This window comes from Xenopus tropicalis, chromosome 2 (assembly GCF_000004195.4).
Source record: "Xenopus tropicalis strain Nigerian chromosome 2, UCB_Xtro_10.0, whole genome shotgun sequence".
Taxonomy (NCBI): domain Eukaryota; kingdom Metazoa; phylum Chordata; class Amphibia; order Anura; family Pipidae; genus Xenopus; species Xenopus tropicalis.
In genome coordinates, this window is record NC_030678.2 from 42,092,455 (window position 1) to 42,119,285 (window position 26,831).

The following is a 26,831-nucleotide window of genomic DNA, read 5'->3' on the forward strand; positions in this document are numbered from 1 at the left end:
CTAGATATAGATACAAATGGGGTTATGTAACAAAAGTCACTAAGTTTGCCCAGGAGCAGTAACCAATAGCAACCAATCAGCAGGTAGCATTTACTGGTCACCTTGTTGTTTTGCCATGGGTTACTGCTCCTGGGCAAACTTAGTGCCTTTTATATATGGTAGTAAGATCTGTGAAGACTAGCAGTGATCCATATCATCCCAGTCAGCAGCTCCTACTCAATTGCTCCACTGCTTTGCCTAATGAATGCTGCACATACAGTTGCCTCTTACTGTCTTGTCTTACCTGGATAAGCACCTGCACCTGGATAAGCACCTGCACCTGGATAAGCACCTGCACCTGGATAAGCACCTGCACCTGGATAAGCACCTGCACCTGGATAGAACTGGCCTCCTACTCCAGCACCAGGAACTCCTGTAAATGAAGCAAGATTTCAGATGAAGATATTTTTAAATAAACAACATGAAGATGTTGCAACATTTCAGAACCCATTTCACTATTTTAATTAACAAATCTGCAGATGATTGTCAATTTCATCAAAGTTGTGCTGCATTCTCTTTGTGTTGTGTGCGGCACACATTGTGTTATTATGATGAAAAAGCTGCCAACTCTTACATTTTAGAATGGATAAATGCTCTAGTCCCTTTATCTTTGTTATCAGAGTATTGCCTTATTTCAGATAAGAGGCGAGTTTAATCTTAAAGACACATGAAATTAGTTTGGATGGAAAGGTAACTGGTGTCAATTAATACAGTCTATCACAATTTTATCACTGGTAACTTGAGCAGTGCCTACAATGCTCTACAGTTGTAAACATATTACATGTCCTGGCATTCTGCCACACTCCTAATCCACCTTGACAATGCCTACATGGGCCATTCCTCAACTAGATAGAGCCTTTGCTAAGCCTCAGCTTTTTCTGGGCCTATCAATCATGTTCTCTCTGACAATTGGGAGGTTTGTAATGTCCTGTAATATGTCCATTGTAACTTTATTTCCATTTCCCTCCCATGGGAGCCCTCTTAAGCTGCCCTTTCTGCCCTACCCTTAATCTGGCCCTGATTGTTATTAATATGAATTCCTTGTAGCAAAGCAGAGTGATGATGTTATAACATTTCCATGTAGTCAGCAGTGAGTGATGAATGTACGTTATGTCATGATTTGGGAACCAGCCTGCATAAACATGTTTTAAATGTAACTCAAATGCTTTTCATTGTCTAACTTTTCACTCGCTCATTCTGAAAACCATGTATTTGTAGCCAAAGACCAAATGTGTCCCATCTCTGGATTTGTTACTTAAAAATATTCCTTCAAATCCCTTAAGTAGGAAATAGCCAAGCATCCCTAGCAGGATAATTGTTTATACAGAAGGCCTTGTTTTCTCAGAGAAAAAAAAGGCAATAATATCTTTTTTTACCTAGGAATCAACAGGAAGAAGCAGATATGTGTGTCTCCTATAGATAACACCTCTCTCCAGAGATAATGTACTTGCTATTCTCCAGCACATCAACCCCAAACAAATATATCAATGATACAGATAAAGGGTTCAGTTCTGGTATTAAGAGAATAACAAATTATACCAGTATGAATGTTTCTGTTTGGCTAACAGTTAGCATTATATTGTATTAAAGAGAAACTAGCAGTTAGGATTTTTAAGATCTTAAATATTAATGTATGAATATTATTTTAATATTTTATATTTATTTTGTTATAATACTGAAACTACCTCCAAAATGTCTCTTTTAAATGTAATTATTCCATTTTTATATGCAGTCAGTTTTAATAAGTTCAGTTTGAACCTACTTGTTTTTACCTTGGGGGGGTGTAACAGTTTTTCTTTGCTAAATTTTCTCAGTCTCAGACTGCTAATTAATACGGATAAGGGCTCAAAATGCTGTGTTTTTGTGAATGTTTAACATAAGTAATAAAGTCCTCAAAGTCAGGAGAGCTGATGTAAGGGGTGATAAAGAACTCTGTATTTACTTATGGATAGCTCTGGGTTACTTGATCTGGTAAAAGATGTGTGCAGTGCTCTGTGGCATGGTAGTTTCCGTTACCCTTATTTGTTATAGACCACACATGCTAAAGTGAGCTCCTTCCACCTGCACCGCACCTGCACTATGCGGAAATTACATTTCATATTAAAATTCATTTTGTGTGCTATTATTTTCCATTGCAATGCCATATGAAAAATATGTGTCAAACTTATTATTAAATATATTAGCCTGTTCTGTTCTGGGGGTTTAATGTAGGGCAGAATTAATAAAGAAAGTAGCCCTGAGACTGAAGGGAGGCAGGCAGGGTCACATCTAAAAGGATGGGGAAACTGCTTAAGACATGAATGTCTAATCAATGGCCCTCCAGCTGTTATTAAACTACACTGCCACCATCTCCTAACAGCTTTTGCTCTGCATGGGATGCTGGAGTAACAGGTGAGCTATATATTATACATCTACACAATATAAAATCCTTTATATAGGCTGCAGTTATATCTTCATACCCACTAAGTTGAGAGATGACACAAAAAACCAGTCCCACCCACGGACAAAGGGGTCTGAAGTTCCCTTGTACATTACCTAAATCTAAGCTGGGAATGTGTTTTAGATTTGAGTTTAATTGGGTTACTGTCGTCATATCAAACAGTTGATTAGGTTAAATCAAACAGGCAATTTAGTCTTGTCAAACAACTCTCTAGGTCTATCAAACATCTCATTGGGTTATGTCAAACAATTGACTTAGTTCTATCAAGCTATAGCTGTAACAAACAAACAGTTTCAATGGAAGCAAACAGGCTCTGTAAATGCAAAGGAAGTTTTCAGTCTGCGCTAAAGCCATTTTGCATTAAATGGAATACCCCCCCCCCAATAAAGACTTTGTCACAGATACTTGATAAGGAATTCTGGGATTTGTATGTGCCTAGCCCCTGCAGACCATCCTTCGTTACTCTCCAGCTATGATGATAGTTGTTTCTGATTGGGCTCCAATAACGTTCCCTTGGAACCTGCTAAACTGTTCTAATAAAAACATGGTTGATGGCACTTGGAATAATATGAGCGTTTGCAGTTGTGTATGCAATATGGCAACTGAGGTTGAAAAAAGAAAGGTATAATTAGGTTATGGTTTATCCCTTACCCTTGCTAAAGCCTTCTAAAGAGGAACTAAAGCCTGTATAAAACATAGGCACATGCCTCTTACTCTCCAGGGTCAATAAAACAGCCACATTGTTATTAAAAAAAAAAAGGTACAGTACTGGCTATTTTAGTTGTATTAAGGGATTTTAAATCAAATACATTAAATATTAATTACATTCACAGTCCTTTAATAAACAAGTCACAGTCAGTATGAAAGCAATGGGGCTCATCTGAGAAAGATTACATTGCTGATACATTCTGCAGTAGAACTCTCACTCTTACTTATTGCTATTATGTAAGCCAGGCCATTTGCTGTTAAAAGTAATGGAGAAAAGAAGGTTACATTTAATCACATGTAGTTAACAGAAGGTTTCCATAATAACATAGCAGATCAGTGAGGCAGTGCAAGGTTAACACAGCAACTCTATAGGTCATTCTAGATATACTAGGATTAATGAAGCAATACTTTGTGCATTGCTGTCTAAGGAAAGGGATTTATGCAGATAGGGTCCATATGTCTCTTTGGGAAGAAACAGATACAATAGATATGCTCTCATGCTTTTTATTCAAGGGAAAGTTAAAGAGTGAGGCAGTTGTTTAAGGTAGAACTGAATGAGGGAGCTAATTGTAGAATGTTTTGAAGAAAGGAAACAGTTAATCTACCAGTATGTTGCAGGAATGCTTGAAATGTTATAACTCTTAGCATAACTGTACATTTTTGATCTAAAGGTATTGTGCCATGAGGAATACTTTGTAAAATAATAATTACATGCAGAATATGAAGGTCTACCAGGTCTCAATTAAAAAATTTCAGTGCAGATAGTAAAGGCACGCTATGTCCCAGTTCCAGTTGTGAAACCTTTACTGGATGCATTGTGATGGTGTATAGGGGCTGAAAAAAAGCTTCTGAATTGCCGAGCCAGCATCTTATTCACCCATGTATGGGGCCCTCTGAATTGCTTACTCTACCAATACCTAGGCAGGTTTGAAAATCCCATTGGGGCAGGGCCAGGGTAGTGTTAAAATGGGTCTCAATGTATAATCCAGTATTTGGCTAGAGGCTAAATCAGTGACCCCTAACAAGTGACTCGTGAGCAACATGTTTCTTCCACCCCCTTTGATGTTTTATATATATATATATATATATAGCAAAAAATGGGAAAGTTGTGCTCAACCACTAAATTTTAAACCATTAGGCGGGGGTGCAATGAGGTTGTGACCACAAAATATATATAGGACATTAAGACATTCTGTGCATTAAGCTACTAAGAAAACAGGAATTGTTTGTCCATACATTGCAATATACTTCAAGCTGGCCATATTTCCCCCTTTTTTACTATAGTTTATACAGGAGCAGTGACCAGCTCCATGTTGTAGCTCCCACCCTTCCCAGCTACAGTCAGGTGATCCCAGTGGAGCCAATAAAAGGGCAACCATACGGGGGTTTTAACCTTGAAAGCAAGTATGTTGCAGGTAAAACTTAGTCCCTTTGCTAAACGTATATTGAAGCAGTAGAATTCTTAATGAATCGCATAAGTCAGTGTAGGACTGGCCAGAAGGGATGACTTTGACGTAGTTGGCCAGCTTGAAGTATATTGCAATGTATGGACAAACAATCCCTGTTTTGTTTAAAGGGGAGGGCATTTCTTAGTAGCTTAATGCACAGAATGTCTTAGGGGCACATTTACTAAGCCACGAACGGGCCGAATGCGTCCGATTGCGTTTTTTTCGTAATGATCGGTATTTTGCGACTTTTTCGTATTTTTTGCGATTTTTTTGGCGTCTTTACGACTTTTTCGTTACCAATACGATTTGTGCGAAAAAACGCGAGTTTTTCGTAGCCATTCCGAAAGTTAAAACTTGCGCAAAAAGTTGCGCTTTTTTCGTAGCGTTAAAGCTTGCGTGAAACGTCGCACCTTTTAAGCTTTAACGCTACGAAAAAGGCGCAACTTTTTGCTCAAGTTTTAACTCTACGAAAAAATCGGCAGAAAAACTCGCGTTTTTTCGCACAAATCGTATTGGTAACGAAAAAGTCGTAAAGACGACGAAAAAATCGCAAAAAATACGAAAAAGTCACAAAATGTTCGTTTTCAAATCGGAATTTTTCCAATTCGGTTCAGATTCGTGTCTTAGTAAATGTGCCCCTTAATGTCCTATATATATTGATAATGGGTGAGTGCAGAGGATCTCTTGTTGTTGTCTATATATTATATATATATATATACCTGTATATATATATATATATACCTGTATATATATATATATATACCTGTATATATATATATATATACCTGTATATATATAGAGCGAACCCAGGGTGGCACTTTGCTTTAGCTCTTACCTCAGGTGCAAGGTAAATGATTTAAATATCCAAAAAAAGACCGGCAACACCGAGTTATATTCCAAAAAGATCAATCGTGTATTAAACATGTTGCTCACGAGTCACTTGTTGGGGATCACTGATCATCTATATACATATATTGTGTGATTGCTAATGATCTACCACATCTGATTATGCTATGCTTGTTTATTGCATTAATACATTTTATGGAAAGATTAATCAAAGATTCAGGCCCAAAGAGCAGTCCCTCTTCTGATACTGTAATATTTAAATCCCAATTAAATATTTATTTTCATTACATGAAAAAGTCAGTTGAGTGCATGCCCAACCTTTATGTCTAAAGACAAGGCTAAATGATCATACCTACGCTCCACATTCCTGATATATTCTCACCATGGTTTAGACTCTGGGGTACAACAGCAAGCACATTTCTGGATTCTAAAATGACTACATTTACTGGATCCAATACAGCATAATTCTTCAGTTTTTCATTTCCTCTGTATTTCCATATATATGGAGCTGTTTATTTTGTATAGTCATGCACTTAATTTCACAGCTTACCTAGTAAAGGAAGTCCCCTGTGCTAAAACACATACAACTTGGAATAGAGCTCTCTATCTTTGTCAATTCAACATTAACCCTTAAAGGGAAATGCTTATGATTATGGGGATATTTTGCCATCATGACAAAATGCATAAGGAAAGAATAGTGCTCATATAACTATGCAAATAATGGAAAATAGAAAACGCATTTGACATATTTTATCTGCTTTAACTGTACCCATCTTTATATGAATAAAAAAAAATTAACCAATATTCCCTGGGAATGTGTTCCATATGGATGTTTTATAAGGAAAGCATGGCGGAGAGCATATAGAAAATTAGGAGAGCAAGCCTTGCAGACAAGCCTGGATTGGTCACTGAACGACGTGTTAGGAATAAGAAGTGCCATAGCCATGAATCTTTATTTCAGGCTTTGGATTTATAAAAAGCTACTTCCAAACACATCCCCATTCTAGTGAATAGAAAACACATCCCTACACTGAAATACTGCTTACATCCTGTGGTCATAAAGCTGAGTTATTAGGCTTATTATACATCTCAGTCTTATTTGCACTTCATTTCATCCAATTTTGGGCTAGATACTTGTAGTAATCCCATAAGGGATGCATGTAAGTAACTTTGAAGAGTCACTCATAAACCACACGGTTCATTTGTCCCATGAAAGGGTCACACATTATGGCTGCCTTCCTATTGTTCTGATCAATGAGGCAAACAGCCTTAACAATCAGAACACTTCCTCATCTCCTGATGCACATACTGGGCAACATGGTGATGAAACAACCAAACCTGTCCCATGCCCACACTGAACAGTACCCATGTTGCAAGGATACTGAATGTAATTAAAAGGCTACTACTTACATACCAATAGTACTGGTATGCATATGATCAGCACCTGGGCTTCTTACTCCTAATGGGCAAATTTGCCCCATTGCAGTAACCCATAGCAATTGTTTATGTATTGCTAAAAGATCAGTTACCCTACAATGTTGGCATTTATTCTCATTCTTAACCAGGTTACTTGCCTTGCCTAATTACTGTACACCATTGTGAGGACACCTACTAGTACTACCTTGGTGTCTTTCTGTGCATCAAGTGGTTTGCTCTTCTAAGTCACCAACCCATCTGCTCATTGATATAAAAAATGTAACATTCTTAATAAAAGTACTTGCAACCACACATTTCCCTTAACACCTTGGTGCAAGGGCCAATGTACCAATTCAACCTACTGTGAACTGTGTGCAGACTGCAAAGTGGAATGCAAGGAACCCTTTAATTATCACTTGCCTTGAGGTGCTGGTATTTTTTGTGTTCTCTTAGCGGGTACCACTTACATATGTGACTGCTGTCACTGATGCCCCATGCCAGAAGTTGCGTCATTCATACACAAATGCAAAAAGAAACGTTTAAGCGGATGCTAATTTGCCTAATTTAAATTGCGTGCACATTAGACCCATGCTATTAAGAAGCTGCCAGCAATGACATTGATTTGCTCAGGGCTTTCTACATAGGAGCACAGCACCAAAAGTAAGAGCAGTAACAGGGAATTCGATTTCTGCAGGCTTCTGCACAGCCCTTTTTTGGCATACCCAAAGAACTTTTTTCATGCTTGTGTGGCTCGCCAACACTTTTTACATCGTTGGGCTAAATGAATGGATCAACCCAATTTGACCAAACCTAAAAAAGATCTGCTTGTTGGCAAACTTAGCCAACTGAGTGGAACTATAGGTATATGGCCAAGTTCCTGTTTATCAAGCCTTGCTCAGGGCTTTCTACATAGGAACACGGCACCAAAAATAAAAAAGGTAATAGGGAATATAACTCTGAAGTGTGTAAGATTATCTATAGGAAAATGGAATGTGACTTGATACAGGTACATAAGGCCATAGAAGCAAAGTAGCATGACACTGCCTGCCCATTGTTCTTTATTCTTCTAATAGAATTCAGGTGTTTGATTAAAATGCAGTTTTCAAAGCAGATCTAAAGCTACACTGAGATTTTAAAATATGCTGCCTGGTTAAAAAAATACATGTCAGCATTAATGTGCATACATTTCCATTTTAACTGAGCAAGTTTCATCCAAGTACGCTTGCACTATGCAAAAAGAGATATTCCTCTGCAGTTATATTAATAATAGGGCTTAGTTGCTGGTCACAACATTGATACTGTTACTTAAATACTAGGAAGGGACAGCAGTAGGTAGGTCATCCTGCAAAGATAGGGTTAAAAGCAAACAGTGCGCATGAGAGGTGTGCGTTTGATTAACAGGGACTCGGGAGAATTAAGAATTCCAAAACTGTTGATCTCAGTGTGCGAGGAATTTGGAGTGCGTAGTATCTGATACAACTGTGCCAGATCTCTGTGTATGACCGCCGCCAACAGGGAGGCACTGCAACAAAGCTGGCTCCAGGGTGGTTTAGTAAACAAACTGCAGTAGGGGAGCAGTATACATTTTGTCAGGTGGTCCAATGAAATGTCTGGCCAAGACCAAAATAAATATACAAGAGAAGAGGATAGAGTCATTCATTGATTTTAAAGTGACAGTAACACTATGGGGGCAATGTAAAGTTTTGAACATTGCAGCCTCCCTGCATCTTTGGAAATGCTTTGCATGGAACTTATACATAGGACCGCACTGTAATTTGCCCCTCTGCACATATAAAATGCCAGCATTCAAAAGATGTTGAGATTTTCTTGCAGATTTACAACATATCACTCTATTTTAAATCTACTGGACTGGCAGAGGCCACTTTTGGTGCACACAGAGCTCCCTTCAAAAAAGTTGGTGTACTTTGAGAGACAGTAGGGATCTATATATATCCTCTATGGCACTATAAAACTTGCTTCTCCACAGCCACTCTCCTAATTGCAAGTGGGCCAGAAAGGCACGGGGGGGGGGGGGGCAGAAGATGCCAGCGGGGGGGAGTGGGCATTTGCGGGGCCTGGTAGGGATCTCTGTGCACCGGGCCCCTCCAAGATTTTTTTGCTGGGGGTCCCTCCATACTCTTGTTACATCGCTGATATACGGCATGTATGTATATGAGTTAAAGCGTGCTACAATATGTAGAAAAGGAAATGTTTTATGCTCTTATGGCTGTGGCTTTATTGTACAAGCCACCCCTCCAAAGCCAGTGGTGCATTAATAGTCTGATGTATGGGTTCTTATAAACTGAACTTGCTGCATAAGCAGAAAGATTCAGCATCTCCATAGCAGCAATGATCTAGGTTGAGCTTAGGGGTTGTCTCAAATTAACAAGCAGAAAATGGGGCTGGCCTGTCATATAAGCTGATGCCACAAGGCTGATTTTTAAGACCTGATCTTTGGAGGCACAGATCTTCCCTAATAAAGGGCTGTAGTTGCCTGGGCTGGTACAGAAGCCCAAAACATAATGTACAACACTTCTGCCCTACTTCTTTCGTTCTCCTTTAAGCCATTCTTCTGGCTTTACAAACAGTGGTTGTGTTCTGGGCAAGTACTGTATGTGACAGTGTTGGTAGATTTGCCAGAATGATCCATCTATTTACAAGACACCTGTGTGTTTGTGATAATATCCACAAAACTTGTGCTTGTGGCAGAGCCATTGATGGTTTGGGAATGAGAGGTTTTGGAGTGTAACAACAGTTGGGAACCAGTGGTTACTAATCTTTATTCTTGAATCAGATAGATTTGAAAAGCATGAGCGTATACAGAAGGGGAGCCACACACAGTGAAAGGGAAGGCAATGAAGACTGGTTAGGGTAGAACTGTAGGGTGAAAACATGTTTACTGCCTGATTTATCTCTAAATATATACAGGAGTGACTGGCCAAGTTATATCTATAACCTTGTTATAAGCTAAAGGGGCTCAAATAAATGTTAGATTGCAAAGGGGCCCTGAAAACAAAGTATGAACACCAATGGCTAATACTTGTAGTGCAGGATTTTTGAGCATCTGGCTTTCCAACTTCAAATCCCATGGCATTTAATTCTAGAAGTCACAGGTTTGACACCCCTAGCTACAATGGCAAACAGCATGCATTAATTGCTGCCTGCTACATATCATATCTCATTGATGGGAATCAGAATGACCACTGGCATGTAAGGGCTGCATTTGGCCAGTAATTGCCCTTGCAGGGCAGTGACCAGGATGCATTGTGAACTATAGATTTGTTACAACAAAGGATACCTTCTTGGTTTCCTGCTTTGGCATTTTTATGAAACTAGCCAGGCAGCTGTAATATTTAGAGTCTGCTTCAAAAGACTGCTAGCTTGTTTACTATTGACAGCAAGCTGCATCTTTTTATCAAAGGAAAAATCTCCTTTTGTTTCTTCCTACTTTGCAAGTGAGTCATAGAACAGCCATATGTCTGATGCTTGTTAAGATTTTATTTCATGGGAAAAAACAAATGTACTTGTAGAAAGTTGTAGAAGTTGTAGAAGCAAAAATGATTTCCCTAAACTATCCCCAAATAGCTAGGGCTATGGCTGGTGGGTATTCTATATGGCCCTAAAGAGACTGGCGATTTAAGGTGACTTTTGGATGAATGGATATATTATAATGCATGTTTATCAAAGAACTGATCTGGCATACAGCAAAGGAGGCGGTTATAAATGGTAGCTGTGGCGCTTTATTTCTAAGGCTGGCTTATGTTTTGCATGAAGCATTATTACTTGAAAAATACAGTAAAAACTCTGTTAAAATAGCTGCAGATTAGTTTATGTGTACATATAAGCCACATGGCATGTCAATCTATAATAGAAAACATTCAGCTCTTGCAATGACAGTGGATGGAATGCAACCTCAAGAATGTTAATTGGGTTGAGGAAAAGAAATGTTCTTGGGTAAATTGTACTTTTAAAAGAGATTCAAATGAGCTTTGTTGATGAGGTGTTAAGCGATTTATGTGGAGGTAAATAGTCATGTTACTACTGGACAGAGAGTAAAAGCATTAGCGGCTGCAAACAGTAAATAAGTACTTTTTTGGGGAAAATCTGCCAGTGGAAAGGCCTAGCTACTTAAAGGAACAGTAACACCAAAAAATTCAAGTGTATAAAAGAAATTCCAATATAATGTACTGCTGCCCTGCACTGGTACAACTGGTGTGTTTTCCTCAGAAACACTACTATGGTTTATATAAAGAATGCAGCTGTGTAGCCATGGGGGCAGCCATTTGAAGGAGAAAAGGCACAGGCACATAGCAGATAACAGATAAAACACTATTGTATTCTACAGAACTTGTCTGTTATCTGCTATGTAACCTGTGCCTTTTCTCCTTTTTTCCAGCTTGAATGGCTGCCCCCATGGCTACACAGCAGCTTATTATATAAACTATAGTAGAGTTACTGTAGCAAACACACAACTTTTACCAGTGCAGGGTAACAGTACATTATATTTAATTTACTTTAAAACTCTTTAATTTTTTGGTGTTACTGTTCCTTTAAGGAGACTTTATAATGCAGAAAATAAATGTATGTCAGAATAAGTGACTATTTATTGCTTAGTAGGACAATATGGCACCCTAAAGTTGGTAGGTCTAGTTAAGCAAAAGATGGAAGGCCTCATTCTGGATTTATATAGGTTACTTTTGGCCTATTATAATCATCAACTTCAGGCCCTTAATAAGACTGGCTCTGAAAATTCAGACTTTCCCCAGTAGCTAGACTGTTAAACCTTTCCCATCAACTATGGTTTAACAGTCTAGCTACTGGGGAAAGTCTGTTCCAAACTGGGAGGACTGACAAATAGTAATGAGCGAATCTGTCCCATTTCGGCAAAGAATTTGCGAAACGGCGGCAAAATTCACAAAACGCTGTGTTTGTCGCATGATTTTTTTTGTTGCGCGTGCCCATTTTGACGTGACCGCGCCCTTTTTGATGCGACCGCACCCATTTTGACACAACCATAACTCTTTTTTTGACACGCAATGAATTTTCGCAAATGGCGAAATGCAGAAATTCGCTGCAAAGCTATGCCTGGGGGAAAAATTTGCTTATCGCTACTGACAAAAGCTGTAGGCGCAAGAGACATAGAATAATGCCCTAGTCATAAGAGACATTAAATAATGCCCTTTATATGAGTGACATAATTAAAGTTCTAAAAATGATAATAAAGCATAAGTACCTTATTAAGTACTGCACTGTCAGTGGTGGACTTAGTTTGAAAGTAGAAGACTGAGTATACATACTGGAAGGGCTGGGATTCACCAGTAGGAGACATAGCACAGGGACACTGGTGGCGCAACTAATGTGCTTTCAATTAATTATTATTGGGTTTGTACTGTATAGTTGAGTCACGGGTGGATTGAGTATAAGTGCACCGATGGTGTATGCATTAGTAGTGAGTATATTGGTTGCTGTGTAAGTATAAATGCATTGGGGTGAGAAGATGCTGGTTAAAATATGTAATGGTAGAAAAAGTTGGCTGGGAACATATTATCATGCCAGTGAGGGAAGAGATGTGTGGTTGCTTATGGATGTTTATTACTCTTCCAGTTCCAGTGTAGTATGGAGTATTTGTACTGTTACAACTGCCTAGTGCGATGCACCACAGCCCAATGCATATTATAGAAGATGGCTTAAACGGAAATTAGAATATCCCCACTACCAATGGGAAGCTCTTCCCTCCAGGGCTGCTGTCCAGGGTTCTGATATTATAAAGATATATATGTTATATAGTTTACTCATGCAAGGACCTCTCTTAAAGCTTATACATTAGGGATTATTGCACTAGGAAATGGCTATTGGTTTGATGCTTATATCTTTTAATAAGATCCCAATTAGATGTTTACCAGATACAACCTAAAGCTAGTAAGTAAGGAACTCTTTACACTATTAGAAGCAACTTTTTCCTTCGTTACAGGAATGAAGATGTGTCAAGGGAACAATCAGCAATAGAGTCTATATCTATATCTTCCATAACTATGTTTACACAATAATCCTGTACATACATGATAAGCCTGTTCATGTTTGTCATGGAAGCAGAGAATATTACTTGACCTTAACAGAATTGTGCTTTCCACTCTCAGAGGGGTGCAGTTTAAAAGCAAAGACGCTGTGTCAGCTAATGAGTCAGGAATATCATTGCAAACTTTCACTGGAATGTTGTGCGTCATTGCGCATCAAACATATCGTATGCTCAGTGTGAGGCTGGCTCACCAGTGTACCAACAAAATTGCAGGTACGCTCAGGTGTCAGTGGGCCCTCCTGCCTACCCAACTATTTGGCTTTGTGTGCCTATACCATGCTTATTCCTCATTTCCATATGAAATCCTGGACCAGAACACATTTTGCCCATGTTGCTACCTACAGTCTCTATCTGCTTAGTGCTCTGGAGCAGATGTCCATTAAAGAATTTGTTGAACAAGACAAAACAAGTCAAAAGAGGCTACATGCAATGGTTGCCTCTCACTGCATACTGGGAGCTTCACTTCCCAACCACTGAACCAACCACCAAATAAAGTGGATAAAAAATGTCCCGGATGGACATTCTGCAAAATGAACTGCAAAGTGAACTATTAAATAATAGACACTTCATAAACACTGTGCATGAGAGCGTATCCTAAGATTTTGTATTGTTATTTGATGTTTGTGGTGGACAAGTGAACTCACTTTTGTGGATGCAGCTTGAAACATTGGTGTGAGAAGTGCAGTATATTCTTTCTGATTTTATTTATAATTGATTTCATATCTATTCCAACTTACCCCTTCCCTCCTTCTTTGCTCCTATGCTTCCCTTTTTCCTTCCGCTCAGTCAAGCTAATGCTCACTCGAATGTGCACTTTTAGGATTGATAAATGTCCATTTAGGCCCAAGAGCCCGTAGTGTCTCGCTAGAAATGTTTTTATGTCTAAATAATAGTGAACTAGGACAGGTTGAGGTTACTTTTCAGCACTTGAGCCTTGAAAAGGGAAACCAAGCTGAGCACTCTACCTAAGGGCAGGAGTAAACAGGGAGATTAGTCGCCCAGCTACAAATCCCATCCCACTGACTAGAATGTAAATTACCGGTGAGATGGCATACACGTCACTGTGATGCCCCGCAGTCGTCTGAAGTTTCCTCTCAAGGCAACTTCAGGCGACTGCGGGACATCGCAGCGTCACGTATGCCATCCCACTGGCGATTTACATTCTAGCTGATGGAATGGCATTGCGGCCCATGTACCCCTGCCCTAAGAGTGTTTCCTTTACTCAATCACTGAATAGATTTCTGCTTTTTATGATGGCACCCTTGTTGAATGCTTGGTTGGATAGTAGTATTTGTTTAGTATGTTGCTGTTGGTCTGTAACTTGTTTTAAACATGTTGCTTTGTATATTAAACCACATTGGTGCAGTAATTGCCATGTTTGTGCAATACTAGACACATGTGAAATCTGCTAAATATTTACAGTTCAAGGATTTTTTTTTCTAATTATACATTGATTTTCCCATCATACTGACAGCTTATTTGTCTCTATAAAGATTACATTCTGTACTGCAGCTGTCTACCCTAGCAGAGCCTCTCAGTTATGCTTTAGATCTTTGGCCAGCACAGGACTGATTCAATTAACCCTATTTATTACTGTTCTAAATGGCAGATACTGCTACTGGTTGCATAGGTGATGGAATACACATAGAACTAGTACATAAAACTAGTGCGTATATGGTATGGAGGTTGTAGTAACAGTATATGAAAATATTAGGAAATATGGAACCTTCACTATAAAAATTACAAATGGATGCTCTAAACTAGAAATTCCTGCATGTATGAAGGACATCCAGGCCCAGTTACCTGTAGATCCTGGCAAATGGCAGAGGGGCTGCTGTATGATGCCATAGACAGTCAATATATATTGGGCTGGAGGGGGGAGGTGTTCAAGCCTCTCTGTACCTGATTTGCCAGGGCCTATTTTTAATTCCATTCTGGACCTGGTGACATCTACTATCTCATACAATGACTCCAAGAATGTGGGACTGGGGTACATTCAGGGGCAGCCTGGAGCAATTGTAAGAGGAAGAGGGGGTTACTAAGCCTAAAGGCAAGTTGGGATGAGATTTGAATAGAATGCCCATTTGCTCTAATAGATACATCTGGGTGCCTAGCTACATGGTCAATTAAAAACTTATTTGCTCTCATAGATAGTTTTCAAAATACGGCTAAATGGCTGATACTCCAATGCTTTCCTTTCCTCTCTGACATTGTTATGAACTTAGAGAGGCCCTAACCAAAGGTTGTACCTACAAGGGGAGGGTTATAAAAAGTCCACCAACGGCTGAAATAGAGTGAGCATTGAACTACTTTTGCAAATATTGCTCTGTTGTTGCTGACTTATTTTATTGGGATAACCTGTCATTGTGAGAAACACTGACCACTCTAAAATTGCACTTGGTCAGCTAACATGATTATTATGAAGATTAAATATTTTTTTCTCAGAACTAGCTCATATTGTGCAAGCAGGTCTGAACTGGGAATTCAAATAGGCCCTGGTATTTCAAGTACTGTATACAGAGGCCCAAACAGGCCCCACCAGCCTAATAAAGAGTGACTGTCTGTGGCATCTTACAGCAGCCCCTCTGGCATTGGCCAGAATCCACAGATTGCCAGTCTGGGCCTGTGTGCAAGTCATTCACTTGTTAGCATGACGTTGCAGTCACAAGAGCAGACTAAACTTGTCAGTTTACTTAAGGATAATAAAGTAACCATGGAAAATGATATTGTCTGGCCAATAGCTTGTTATTATTACAAGCTAAATTATTTCAACCAACACTGCCCCACTTATGTAGTATATGGGAGTCATTTGTATTGTGCAGTCCTTGTGCACTGCATGAGTGCTCAAGGGAAGTCATCACACTAAGGGGGAGATCTATCAAGACACGAACGCTCGGTAAAAAAGGGAGTTAAGTTATTGTGCTGCTATAAAAAATTATAAAATATGAAGGTGATTTTCTAATGCCCTGTATATAAGGACAAGGAGCTGACAGGCTTCAACTCTACAACTCTGCCCTGCCACAGAATTTGCCTTGCAGAATGCAGGAGTGTGTTTGAATTCATGAAAATGTGTTTGTCAGTGCAAGATACTGAGATAGCTCTCAGTACAAGTGAGGGAATACAGGGGTATGGGAGATAGCTCTCAGTACAAGTGAGGGAAAACAGGGTTATGGGAGATAGCTCTCAGTACAAGTGAGGGAATACAGGGGTAGGGGAGATAGCTCTCAGTACTAGTGAGGGAATACAGGAGTAGGGGAGATAGCTCTCAGTACAAGTGAGGGAATACAGGGGTATGGGAGATAGCTCTCAGTACTAGTGAGGGAATACAGGAGTAGGGGAGATAGCTCTTAGTACAAGTGAGGGAATACAGGGGTAGGGGAGATAGCTCTCAGTACAAGTGAGGGAATACAGGGGTAGGGGAGATAGCTCTCAGTACTAGTGAGGGAATACAGGGGTATGGGAGATAGCTCTCAGTACTAGTGAGGGAATACAGGGGTATGGGAGATAGCTCTCAGTACAAGTGAGGGAATACAGGGGTAGGGGGGATAGCTCTCAGTACAAGTGAGGGAATACAGGGGTAGGGGAGATAGCTCTCAGTACAAGTGAGGGAATACAGGGGTAGGGGGGATAGCTCTCAGTACAAGTGAGGGAATACAGGGGTAGGGGAGATAGCTCTCAGTACAAGTGAGGGAATACAGGGGTAGGGGAGATAGCTCTCAGTACAAGTGAGGGAATACAGGGGTAGGGGAGATAGCTCTCAGTACAAGTGAGGGAATACAGGGGTAGGGGAGATAGCTCTCAGTACAAGTGAGGGAATACAGGGGTAGGGGAGATAGCTCTCAGTACAAGTGAGGGAATACAGGGGTAGGGGAGATAGCTCTCAGTACAAGTGAGGGAATACAGGGGTAGGGGGAGATAGCTCTCAGTACAAGTGAGGGAATACAGGGGTATGGGAGATAGCTCTCAGTACAAGTGAGGGAATACAGGGTTATGGGAGATAGCTCGCAGTACAAGTGAGGGAATACAGGGGTATGGGAGATAGCTCTTAGTACAAGTGAGGGAATACAGGGTTATGGGAGATAGTTCTTAGTACAAGTTGATCCAGGGACTGGTCCGATTGCCATCTTGGAGTCAGGAAGGAATTTTTTCCCCTCTGCGGCAAATTAGAGAGGCTTCAGATGGGGTTTTTTTGCCTTCCTCTGGATAAACTAGCAGTTAGGCAGGTTATATATAGGCATTATGGTTGAACTTGATGGACGTATGTCTTTTTTCAACCCAACTTACTATGTTACTATGTTACTATGTAAAACAACCATGGGTACATACTCCTCTTAATCTGTTATTATTAATCTGTTATTTCTTTAGCTAAACAGGGTAAACAGAAACTGAATCTATGTGTTTGGTCCTTGCAATGTAGCTAATTAAATTGCCAGTACACAACCCCTTTCCTTAAAAAAAAACTTACATTTAGAAAATTCATAAATGAGCCTCCCCTTGTTTTATATACTGTACACTTACATTAACTTTTAGTATGATGTAAAGAGTGATATTCAGACACAGTTTGCAATTGGTCTTTGTTTTATATGATTTGTTGTTTTTCAATTATTTAGCTTTTTGTTCAGCAGCTCCAAATCGTTTTTTGACAGCTGGGGCCAGTGACCCCTATTTGTGGGGGTGGGATGGGAAAAAACAGAAGTGGAAGGCAAAAATATAAAAAAAATGAAGGCCAATGGAAAAGTTGCTAAGAATTGGCCATTTTTTTTTAACATACTAAATGATAACTTAATGATGAACCGCCCCTTTAAAGGCAAACAAACCCTACCTCCATCTAAAGTAAGGCTAAGGGGCCTATTTATTATGCTGTGTAAAATGAAATTCACCGAAAAAATGGTGCAAAAAGCTGTGTGAAAATAAATAGAAAAGTTTGGCTTCTGAAAAACACATAAAAAATTACACCAATTTTTTTTTACGCGGCGAAGCCCGCTGTTTTTTTGTGGTGAATTTTGTCACCGTTTTTTGCACAGCATAATAAATCTGCCCCCTAAGTGTGCAGTTCCTACTTTTCAAACTGTTGGAGATTACTGGACCAAGGCAAACATTGCTCCCATTTATACATATTTTATATTTTTTCAGGCAGAGTAAAACATTTGTTTTAATTTTGATGAGTTTCCCTTAAATAAATTGTATGTTCTTGCATAAAATCAGTGCCTGCAGGGTAAATTCATTCAAATTGTTTTGTTTTACCATTTCCCCTGAAAATATTTCCCTTGATTTTAATATAAAAACACTTCAGCCAAATCTGATTTCAAGTCCATTGGATAGGGAATTCTTAAAAAACATTTTAACAGCACTTGTGAGACAAAATTCATGCATAAGAATCTTTTGGCAGCAGATCTAGTGCAAGCGTGGGTCAGATTTATCAATTTCTGTGCAATTGTGGCCCAGTTGTCCAGAAAGTGACTGATAAATTGCCGCCAGGGAGTCTAGAACATGACATAGTACAGCCATAACAGAGCAGAGGCAGGGATAGGCCAAATACATTTTTTGTGTTTATTTTCGTAGAATAACCAGCAGAATGCTTGCTTGTGTGGAATGCTTGCTGTGTGGAATGGATTGTTGTTGAATCGTTACTGTGTTTCAAGTGTAATCAATAATAGGTAACAACTGGCCGACCAAAGCAGCCTCATCTGGATTTAGTTTATGCGGATAACTATTTCTGATGCAAGTTTAATAAGTGAATACAGCACTGAGACTACTGACTCTGCATTCTGTATACAGACACTTTCTCTTTAACCCTAAGGGCCCCTGCGTAGCTCTGCCCCTGCGATAGCACAGTTCACAGTACCACGTGATGTTACTGTCAAGTGATATCCCCCCCCCCTACCGCCTGGAGATAGTAGCCGCTAAAGAACCCATAACCTTAGCACATTACATTACAGCCAATCCACAGTGTCCCACAGAAGAACGGGGCGTCAGCCTGAACCCACAGATATCGCTACAGGAGAAGACTACCTGAAATGTATTTGTAATGCTGACTGTAAAATACTGTTGAACAGGACTAATGGTCTGGGAATTTTTCTTATGGTTTAGCCTAGGGCCCCTGGTACAGTTCTAGAAAACCTGGACACTGCTAGATACAATGATATTCTTTGAAAATTGTGTGCTTCCTATTTTTTCACTGTTTTCTGTTTCACCACAATAATGTTCCAAAACACAAAACAATAAGGTTTGGACATAGTTTGATGAGATGGGCTGGAAAAACCTGATTGGCCTACACATAGCCCTGATTTTAACCCAAGACAACATCTGAAGGATAAATTAGAATGATAAATGCAGAAAGTCCGGATCATACACTATCAGTGCCCAACCTCATCAGTACTCTTGTACCTGAATGGAAACAAATCCCACCATCAATGTTCCAACATCAAGTGGAAAGTCTTTCTAAAAAGGTACAGATGGGAGTTGCCAAGACTGGACCACAATCTCAGAATCATGTCCAGCATATGACCTTCTAGTTGTTTCTGAATTGCAACTCCAACAGTTTGCATATCAATAACAACCATAGGACTACAATTTTGACATAAGTCACTGAGGAGCTACATGACCACAAAAAGGCTGTAGGCCGAGTGCTTTTATAAAGGTCATGGAACTCCTAGGTGACTTTTAATACCCTCATATTTTACAACATAGGGGTCCTTAATTTTTATGTCATGTGACACTAATTAAAAATCATTACATCACTAAGCTCCATTTATAAGGATATCATTAACAAAATATGCATCGCTTTTGAGATATATATATTATTTTTTGTCAAGACCTAGTGTGTGCAGCTCACTGCCTTGCTTTATATGTGTTTTGCTAGCACCCTGGGCATTTGAACTTCAATAGGGTGTGCTCCGTTTGTTCCTGTATATATATATATATAAATATATTGAAAATATCTAACAATTTTTACATCCTGTTATATCATTAATGCAACTATTTTGTGGGTTGACACCTTTTCTAGAAAAGAAAGGACACCATATATCTTATATTGTCACCAAGTAAAATACCAGCTGGGTGGCAACCCTATTTCTGCCTTACATTAAAACTGGCTCTGAGAAACAGGTTTAGCAGATGTGCTGGCCCGGTACAACAGCTGACACTAATCTATGCAGTTTTGGCAATGATTTAAAACCACTTCTCCACATGGAGATAAAAAAATATGTGGCAGAACTGCTTAGCGGTTAATGCCCGCTATGTTGGAGAGGCAAAGCCATATCAGAGATTAGTCTCAAATGGAGAGGAAGAGATAATGGGGCTTCTGTGGTGTAGGTATGTGTGTAGTTACTGGCAGGAAGGCGTTAAATGCTCAAGCCTTTGCATTCGTGTCAGATGGGAATGTGTCAGCTTTCACTTCTGAGTTAAAACTTGTGCTTTCCTTGACAGAAAACATCTGGAATTTCTAGAGAAACAGATTTCTAGCATTAATGCTCTTTCATTTCAACCTTGTATGCTGCAAAACCAAAGCAGAGCTCAGGCAAACTTTATACCCAGCTGGATAAAAGCATCACATTAGGAACTGAACTACTACGGAAACAGTATTAATAGCCACTCCTCTCTAATCCTACCCAAGGCTGCACACAGCTGAACTACAAACTATACAACCACACAGGCATTAGCTCTGTATGCCATGCACTTATATAGTGAATAATGCTCCCCCTATTGTAAAATATAAAGTCACTGAGGAGTTTCACGACCATTAAAAGACTTGAGGATGAAGGCCTAGTACTTTTACAGAGATCACGGAACTCCATGGTGACTTTACATATTCCTATTTTTTACAAGAGGGGGGACATTATTTGTAATAATACACAATTTTAGTGAGTCATGTGACAGAAATGGCATCACTAATCACCGTTAAAAGCGTCAGCATCACTAAGTCCCTTTTATAAGGATACAATTTACAGAATATTTATGGTTCTTGTATATATATATATATATATTTATATGAGTAACATCCATATACATATATCTATGCAGTAAGTATATTATAGTCATATTCTTCCAGAAATCTAAAGAACAAAATACGAAATGGCAGTGGCTTCCAACATATAGCAAATTTTGTTCATAGAACTTGATTAACACATGTGTTTTTTCAACCTCACATACTTCGTATGTTAGGTGTCCCTGTTGCTCATATGATGGGGCTGCTAGGCTGTAGGGTAAAAACACCAAATGGATGATTATTTTACCTCATGGCTAAAATATTAGCCATGAGGCTAATATGTCCAAATATGTCCAAATATTTTTGTCCCATTATTCAGGCTGACCATCTGACCAGCTGGATCATCAACAGTCTTTATTTGCTAATGTACCAAACACCTGCTGTCAAGGTACACTGGCAAATTAAAATGTCATTTTTGGATAGATATGTACATGAGCAGACCAGGCATTTATGGTGTGTACACTATTGCATAACTTGTGCAAGTATGGTTTAAAAGGATATTTTACATGGATTAATAGTTTATTTTTGAAGAACCACCAAATAATGTGATTTGCTGGATTGGAGGGCTCAATCACTGCAATACAATCTGTACAGCCTTGTAAGCAGCATTCCCCTAAAAATGATCTTTTGCGGGCACTTTTAAAAAACCATGAGCACTGAGCAGTGACTGGGTAGGAACAAGTAATACATGCAGATTTGCCTGTATACATAGAGTTATACCATTTGTGCAGTCATATGAGTGCACAGCTTGCAGGGAACACTGCCTGCTAAATTCATACTTTAGCCATGCCTGATTATTATGCTGATCTGTTATACATAGATCCAAAAAAGTCCACAGAGAATCAACTGTTTTAGTAACCAAACTTTTGTTTTCTACCATAACAGACTTTCCCTAGATTAGAAACAGTCAGACTGTCATTTTGGTAACAACATTGAACTCTAAGGGTATCTGCACAGCCAATCTTCTGCTGGGAATATAATTATGTATCTGTATATAGAGTTCATCTAACCAGTTTTACCAACATTACCGCCTGTCATCCTTAGAGGTGTAACTAGCCACATTACAGGGTTCAAGGGGAAGAGGGGACCACACTTATGCTTTGCATTGGGCCCTTCTAAGATTTTGTTCCACCCAGCTCTCCCACCCTGCATGTAATATAGTACACTAAACTCATTACACTCTGGAAAGGACTTGCTGGCTCTCTGTATTAGGGGTGGCTAGCTCTGTGCATTGAAACATAGAGGAAATGGAATTAACACTGTAAGAGAGATCTACAACCTGCCGTCTGTATGAGATAAATGTACAGCTGTGAATGAGATGTACAGTTGACTGTATAATCCTTACTCCTCACCTGCATCATATTCCTAGCAATGTACTCTACTTTCCCTTCCCATTTATCTGCTCATAACCATTCTTTCACTCCTTAAGATGTGTATTGTAGCCTTTATATAAGGTGCACAGCTGAACTTTTTTGTGTGTGATATATGTAGCTGGTGATTTGTATAACACCTAAAAGGGCATGTATATGTTGTTTAAGGTACACAGGTGATCCTCTGTATCAGGCACACAGCAAAAGCATTGTAGAAGGTGTGCAAACGTTACACTTTTAAACACTGTAAGCTCTACAGGGCAGGATCCTCTTTCCTCCTGTTTATTTTAACAAATGCCACTTAATCTTTATGACTGTAGATATTTATTCTTGCTATATATACTTATTGCAGTATTTTTCCCCTGTGTTTCTACTAATACTACTAGTACTGTATTGCACAAATATACAGTGGATACAAAAGCACAATATAAAGATTAACAGACTGCAGTGCAGGGTGGGTTTGGGGCAGGTGGAGAGTTGTGTGTTAAAGGTATTGTGTGTGTGTTGCTTTAAATCAGGTTGGGGTGACTCTGGTAAAGCATTCTGCTCTCCCTCTCTCAACCCAATGCCATTCCCTCCCATAGTTTTAGCTCCTCCTCCCATGTTCCCATCCCCAATGATACCATTCCCATGTTACTTAGAAAGCATTCTGCACTACACTGGGTTTGGACATTCCTCTATATGAAGTGTACAGCTATGTCTGCACTTAAGGTGAACATCTTAGTCTACGTGTAAGTGTAGTGTGTACAACTGAACCTGTACATAAGGTATGTGGTTGTATGTGGTTTTTTATACTGTATGAGGAATGCAGTTGGTGTGCTTAGCTCTGGTGCAAGTCTATTAGCTGAGACTCACACATGAATTATACAGCTTATTCTGCATATAAGGCGAAGGTGAACATCTTTGTCTAGGTGTAAGGTGTACAACTGAGTAGAGACTCAGTTGTACACCTTACACCTAGACAAAGATGTTCACCTTCGCCTTATATGCAGAATAAGCTGTATAATTCATGTGCTAAGCCTCTGTATAAGGACAATAGCAGAGCCTGTGTATTAGGTGTAACATAAATAAGATGTACAGCTGACGCTATTTATAAATTGTTTAGGAAAGCCTCTGGGTAAGGTAAATAGCGGAATCTGTATATATGAAATTCAGCTGAGAACCAGACAAGCGAGCAGGCAATTTTTTTTGTAAATTGTGCGAGTCAGCTGGTGTGTAAGGTGTTTAGTTCAGCTTGTGTAAAAAGGTGTGTGGCTCTGCCTGTGCATAACATATCCTGACTGTTAAAAAGGTGTAGAGTAAGGATAAGCCTATACATAAGGCAACTAATGCTGATTATTAGATGTGCAGTTGTACTTCTGTATAAAGTGTGAACACGATCCTCTGTATAAGCCCAGCAGCTTAACCCTTGCATAAGTCAACAAGGCAGCCTGTGTATTGTTTGTGCAGCTATAACAGTGTGTAAGGTTGTATAAATTGCTCATTTGAGGAAAGTATGTGTACATATGTTCCTTTTTTATAAGATGTTCTGTGTGGCATTTATATTCATATTGACTGCAGATAAATGTAAATAACACTTATAGCTGACCCTGTGTATATGGTGCCCAATGGACCCTCTATACAAGATGGTCTGAGCCATAAGTGTGCTAGGTATACATGTAAGCCTGTGCATACAATGTACAGATGAACAAATGTATAAGGTATACAGCTGCACCATTGCAAGTTATATACCTCTGGCTGTGTATTAGTTGTGCATAATGTGTGCATAAACATCATAGCCTTGTCATCAAAGTACATTATTGGTATGACATAAATTTGCCATTTTGCTTAAGACTGCAGACAGTACTGACTGATCGTATAGGCAGGTTGCCAGTTTGTAAAAATCACAGTTTTTCTAGAATACATCTTTTTTTGTGCCAATTAAAACTATGCAGTATGTTTCCCAGTTTGATATCTGGCCCAACGTTTAGAACACATGATATGCAATGACATCTGCCAAACTCAGAAATTGTGAGTGTCAATGACTGAAACACAAAAATGTACAAATCTGTTGTGTTTTGTAGACTTGATTAATATAGTAAATATAGTGTGCTTATATAAAGTCCCTGGCACAAGTGCTGAACTGGCAGCTAGATTGTTAAACTGAACAGTTTAGGCTGCACTAAGTGTTCTCTTCTGCCAACATCTCTCTCTGCTTTTTAATTCAGGTGCTGAAAGAGATAATGTCCTATGCAGGGAGCAAGCGAAGCCTGAAAATCACTAAAGTTATCCCCTTGATACTCTTCTCTGGGCCCCAAACTGTTTAGGTTTTTTTTATGGGTTGTTAGTGCATATCTGTTTCATATGTAAACTGAGTGCGTTCACATGCTATTGTCATTGTAGATATGCAGGGAAGCACTGCCTCTGCTATTTGCACGGCTATAGGTGCAAGGTTAAGGTTTTACTAAGTGTTGCTGAGAGGCTGAAGTAGAAATGCAGTGCTTGGAGTGGTCAATGTCAGAGCACAGGCAGGGCGTGATTTCCTACTGTGCGGATTTTGGAAAGAGCTGTCTCACTGGGAAACGTCAACTGGATGAATTTGTGCCAGGTAAGGTGCATCCCAAAACATGGATTTCTGGGAAAAAAACAGGATATACTGGGCACCACAGAAGCCAAAGCCTCATTACTGGTTCAGAAATATATCATGATCTGTATTTGAGCTATTAACTCTCTGTTGGGCAATGGAGTATTGGGTACTGAAAGGGGGATTAACTGGTCCTGTCCATGATTTGTACCTGCTTAGTAACTTATTGGGTTAGGAAGACCTTTCAAGCTAGGGCTATGCAAGGTAACTCAAACCAGCAAGCAAAGTGGGACACTCCATAGGAAGACTGTCAAGTGCTGGATAGCTCAGGGAATGCTGGGGAGCAGCAGTTTGGTGCATACCAGTTGCAGCATAGTTGGCCAACCAATAGTTTGGGGATAACGTGAAATGAAGTGATACTAAAGTAACAGTGAAGACAACATGTATCAGAGAGAGCAAGTTCAAAGTGCACATCCGTGCGTGGCTACTCACCTCCTTGCAGAGATATTTGGCAGAAGGCAAGAAACAGGATGATGCTCCGGAGTGGAGCGGCAGGCCGTATGCTCTCCATGTCTCACAATGCCCCCGTTCCTTCACACATGCTGGGTTTTATCCCGCCGCTCTGCTCACATCCCTAATGAGGGAGGGGCAGTGAGAGACACGACGTCATTCCAACCGTGCCAGCAGCCCCCTCCCACCCTCCTGATTATTGGGAGAGGAGGGGGAATATTTTATTTTGTTTTGTTTCCTCTTTTTTTTTTTCTTTCTTTTTTTTTCATTTTTCTTGGCTGACGTTCTGCTATTCTGGCTGAAATAGAAATGGGAGCAGAGCCAGATTAGGGGGGCTCAAAACTCTCCACTCTTGTGTTTATCTGTCTCTCGTTCTGTCTGTCTGCCTCTCTGCTCCCTTCACAGAGGATTTATCAAAGTTTCACTCCGTAGCCATGCACTGGGGCAAAGAGACATCCAGATTTATCAATGAACTCATCCCGTTGACTTTCAGCAGGACAAATGCAGGTGCAGGGCTTTTACTGGGAAACAACCGGAGAGACTGTTTTGAGCAAACATTTTCCAGCGCTCCACAATGTGGTTATTTTAGTTGATGGTTTGCAGGCAAATTTAACATACGGGACTGGAAATTTCAGGGAAATATAATGTTGGGAAGGAACAGGGTGAAGAATATTTTTTTTTTAGGTCGCTGATTTACTGTGTTTGAAACATGATGTGAGAAAGACACACATTTAAAGCTATTCCCATTTATTAACATGTTTTATGTTTGATTAAATGGCAGTTTTAGAGGAGGGTAGAGAAGGTATTTGGCCAGGTATATATATACATACTGTAAATACAAAAGACATTGCAAAACAGTGGTGCAGTGCTGGGCACAAAAATGGTGCTCTCATAAATATCCAATGCATAAAGTACTTAAGCCCTGCCACTGTAGTGCTTAGAGTTAATATATCTGCCCCTAGCATACTTACACCTCTGGACTTATTCATTCTGATCTGACACATGGGTAGAATGTAAAGCACAAGGAAACTCTATATTTTACACCTGCCATTGACCTTGGGCCCCCTTTGCAGCCTGTCCCCAAATGCTATTTGCACCAACTGTAACTCTTGCAAATAGAGGACAAATAACATGAACATAAAGCCCATAATTAGTAGACTTGCGAGTTGAAGAGTTAAAGACAAAGGCAAAGATTGTGCATATATTAGTACATCACATTTGCCTAGCAGCGCTGCAATGATGCTGGAATTCTGATTCATGGAGTGGATAATTATGGCAAATGGCACTTAATTTTGCTTGTTCACTTTTTGAAAAATGAAGGTCATTATATTAGGGGAATGGAGGATAGTGATGTGCAGAACCCTAACTATAACCCCCACCTGACCCTAACCCACAAAATGTTGCCATTGTAGGACCCACACCCAACCT

At 39.6% G+C, this 26,831-nt stretch overlaps 1 protein-coding gene across 27 annotated transcripts in view; it reads right to left on the reverse strand.

The window, feature by feature from the left end:
* Positions 1–25,522, reverse strand: part of eln1 (tropoelastin 1) — a 76,567-nt gene extending 51,045 nt beyond the window's left edge. For 8 of the 27 annotated variants that reach the window (XM_012957206.2, XM_012957197.2, XM_012957191.3 and 5 more), the window contains exons 1-2: positions 25,386–25,516; positions 284–412 (exon numbers count right to left, since the gene is read on the reverse strand). In XM_012957206.2, coding sequence (XP_012812660.2) covers positions 284–412; positions 25,386–25,464 — 208 coding nt within the window. In that variant the 5' untranslated portion in view covers positions 25,465–25,516. 27 annotated transcript variants of the gene reach the window in all.
* Between the last annotated feature and the right edge of the window lie 1,309 nt (positions 25,523–26,831).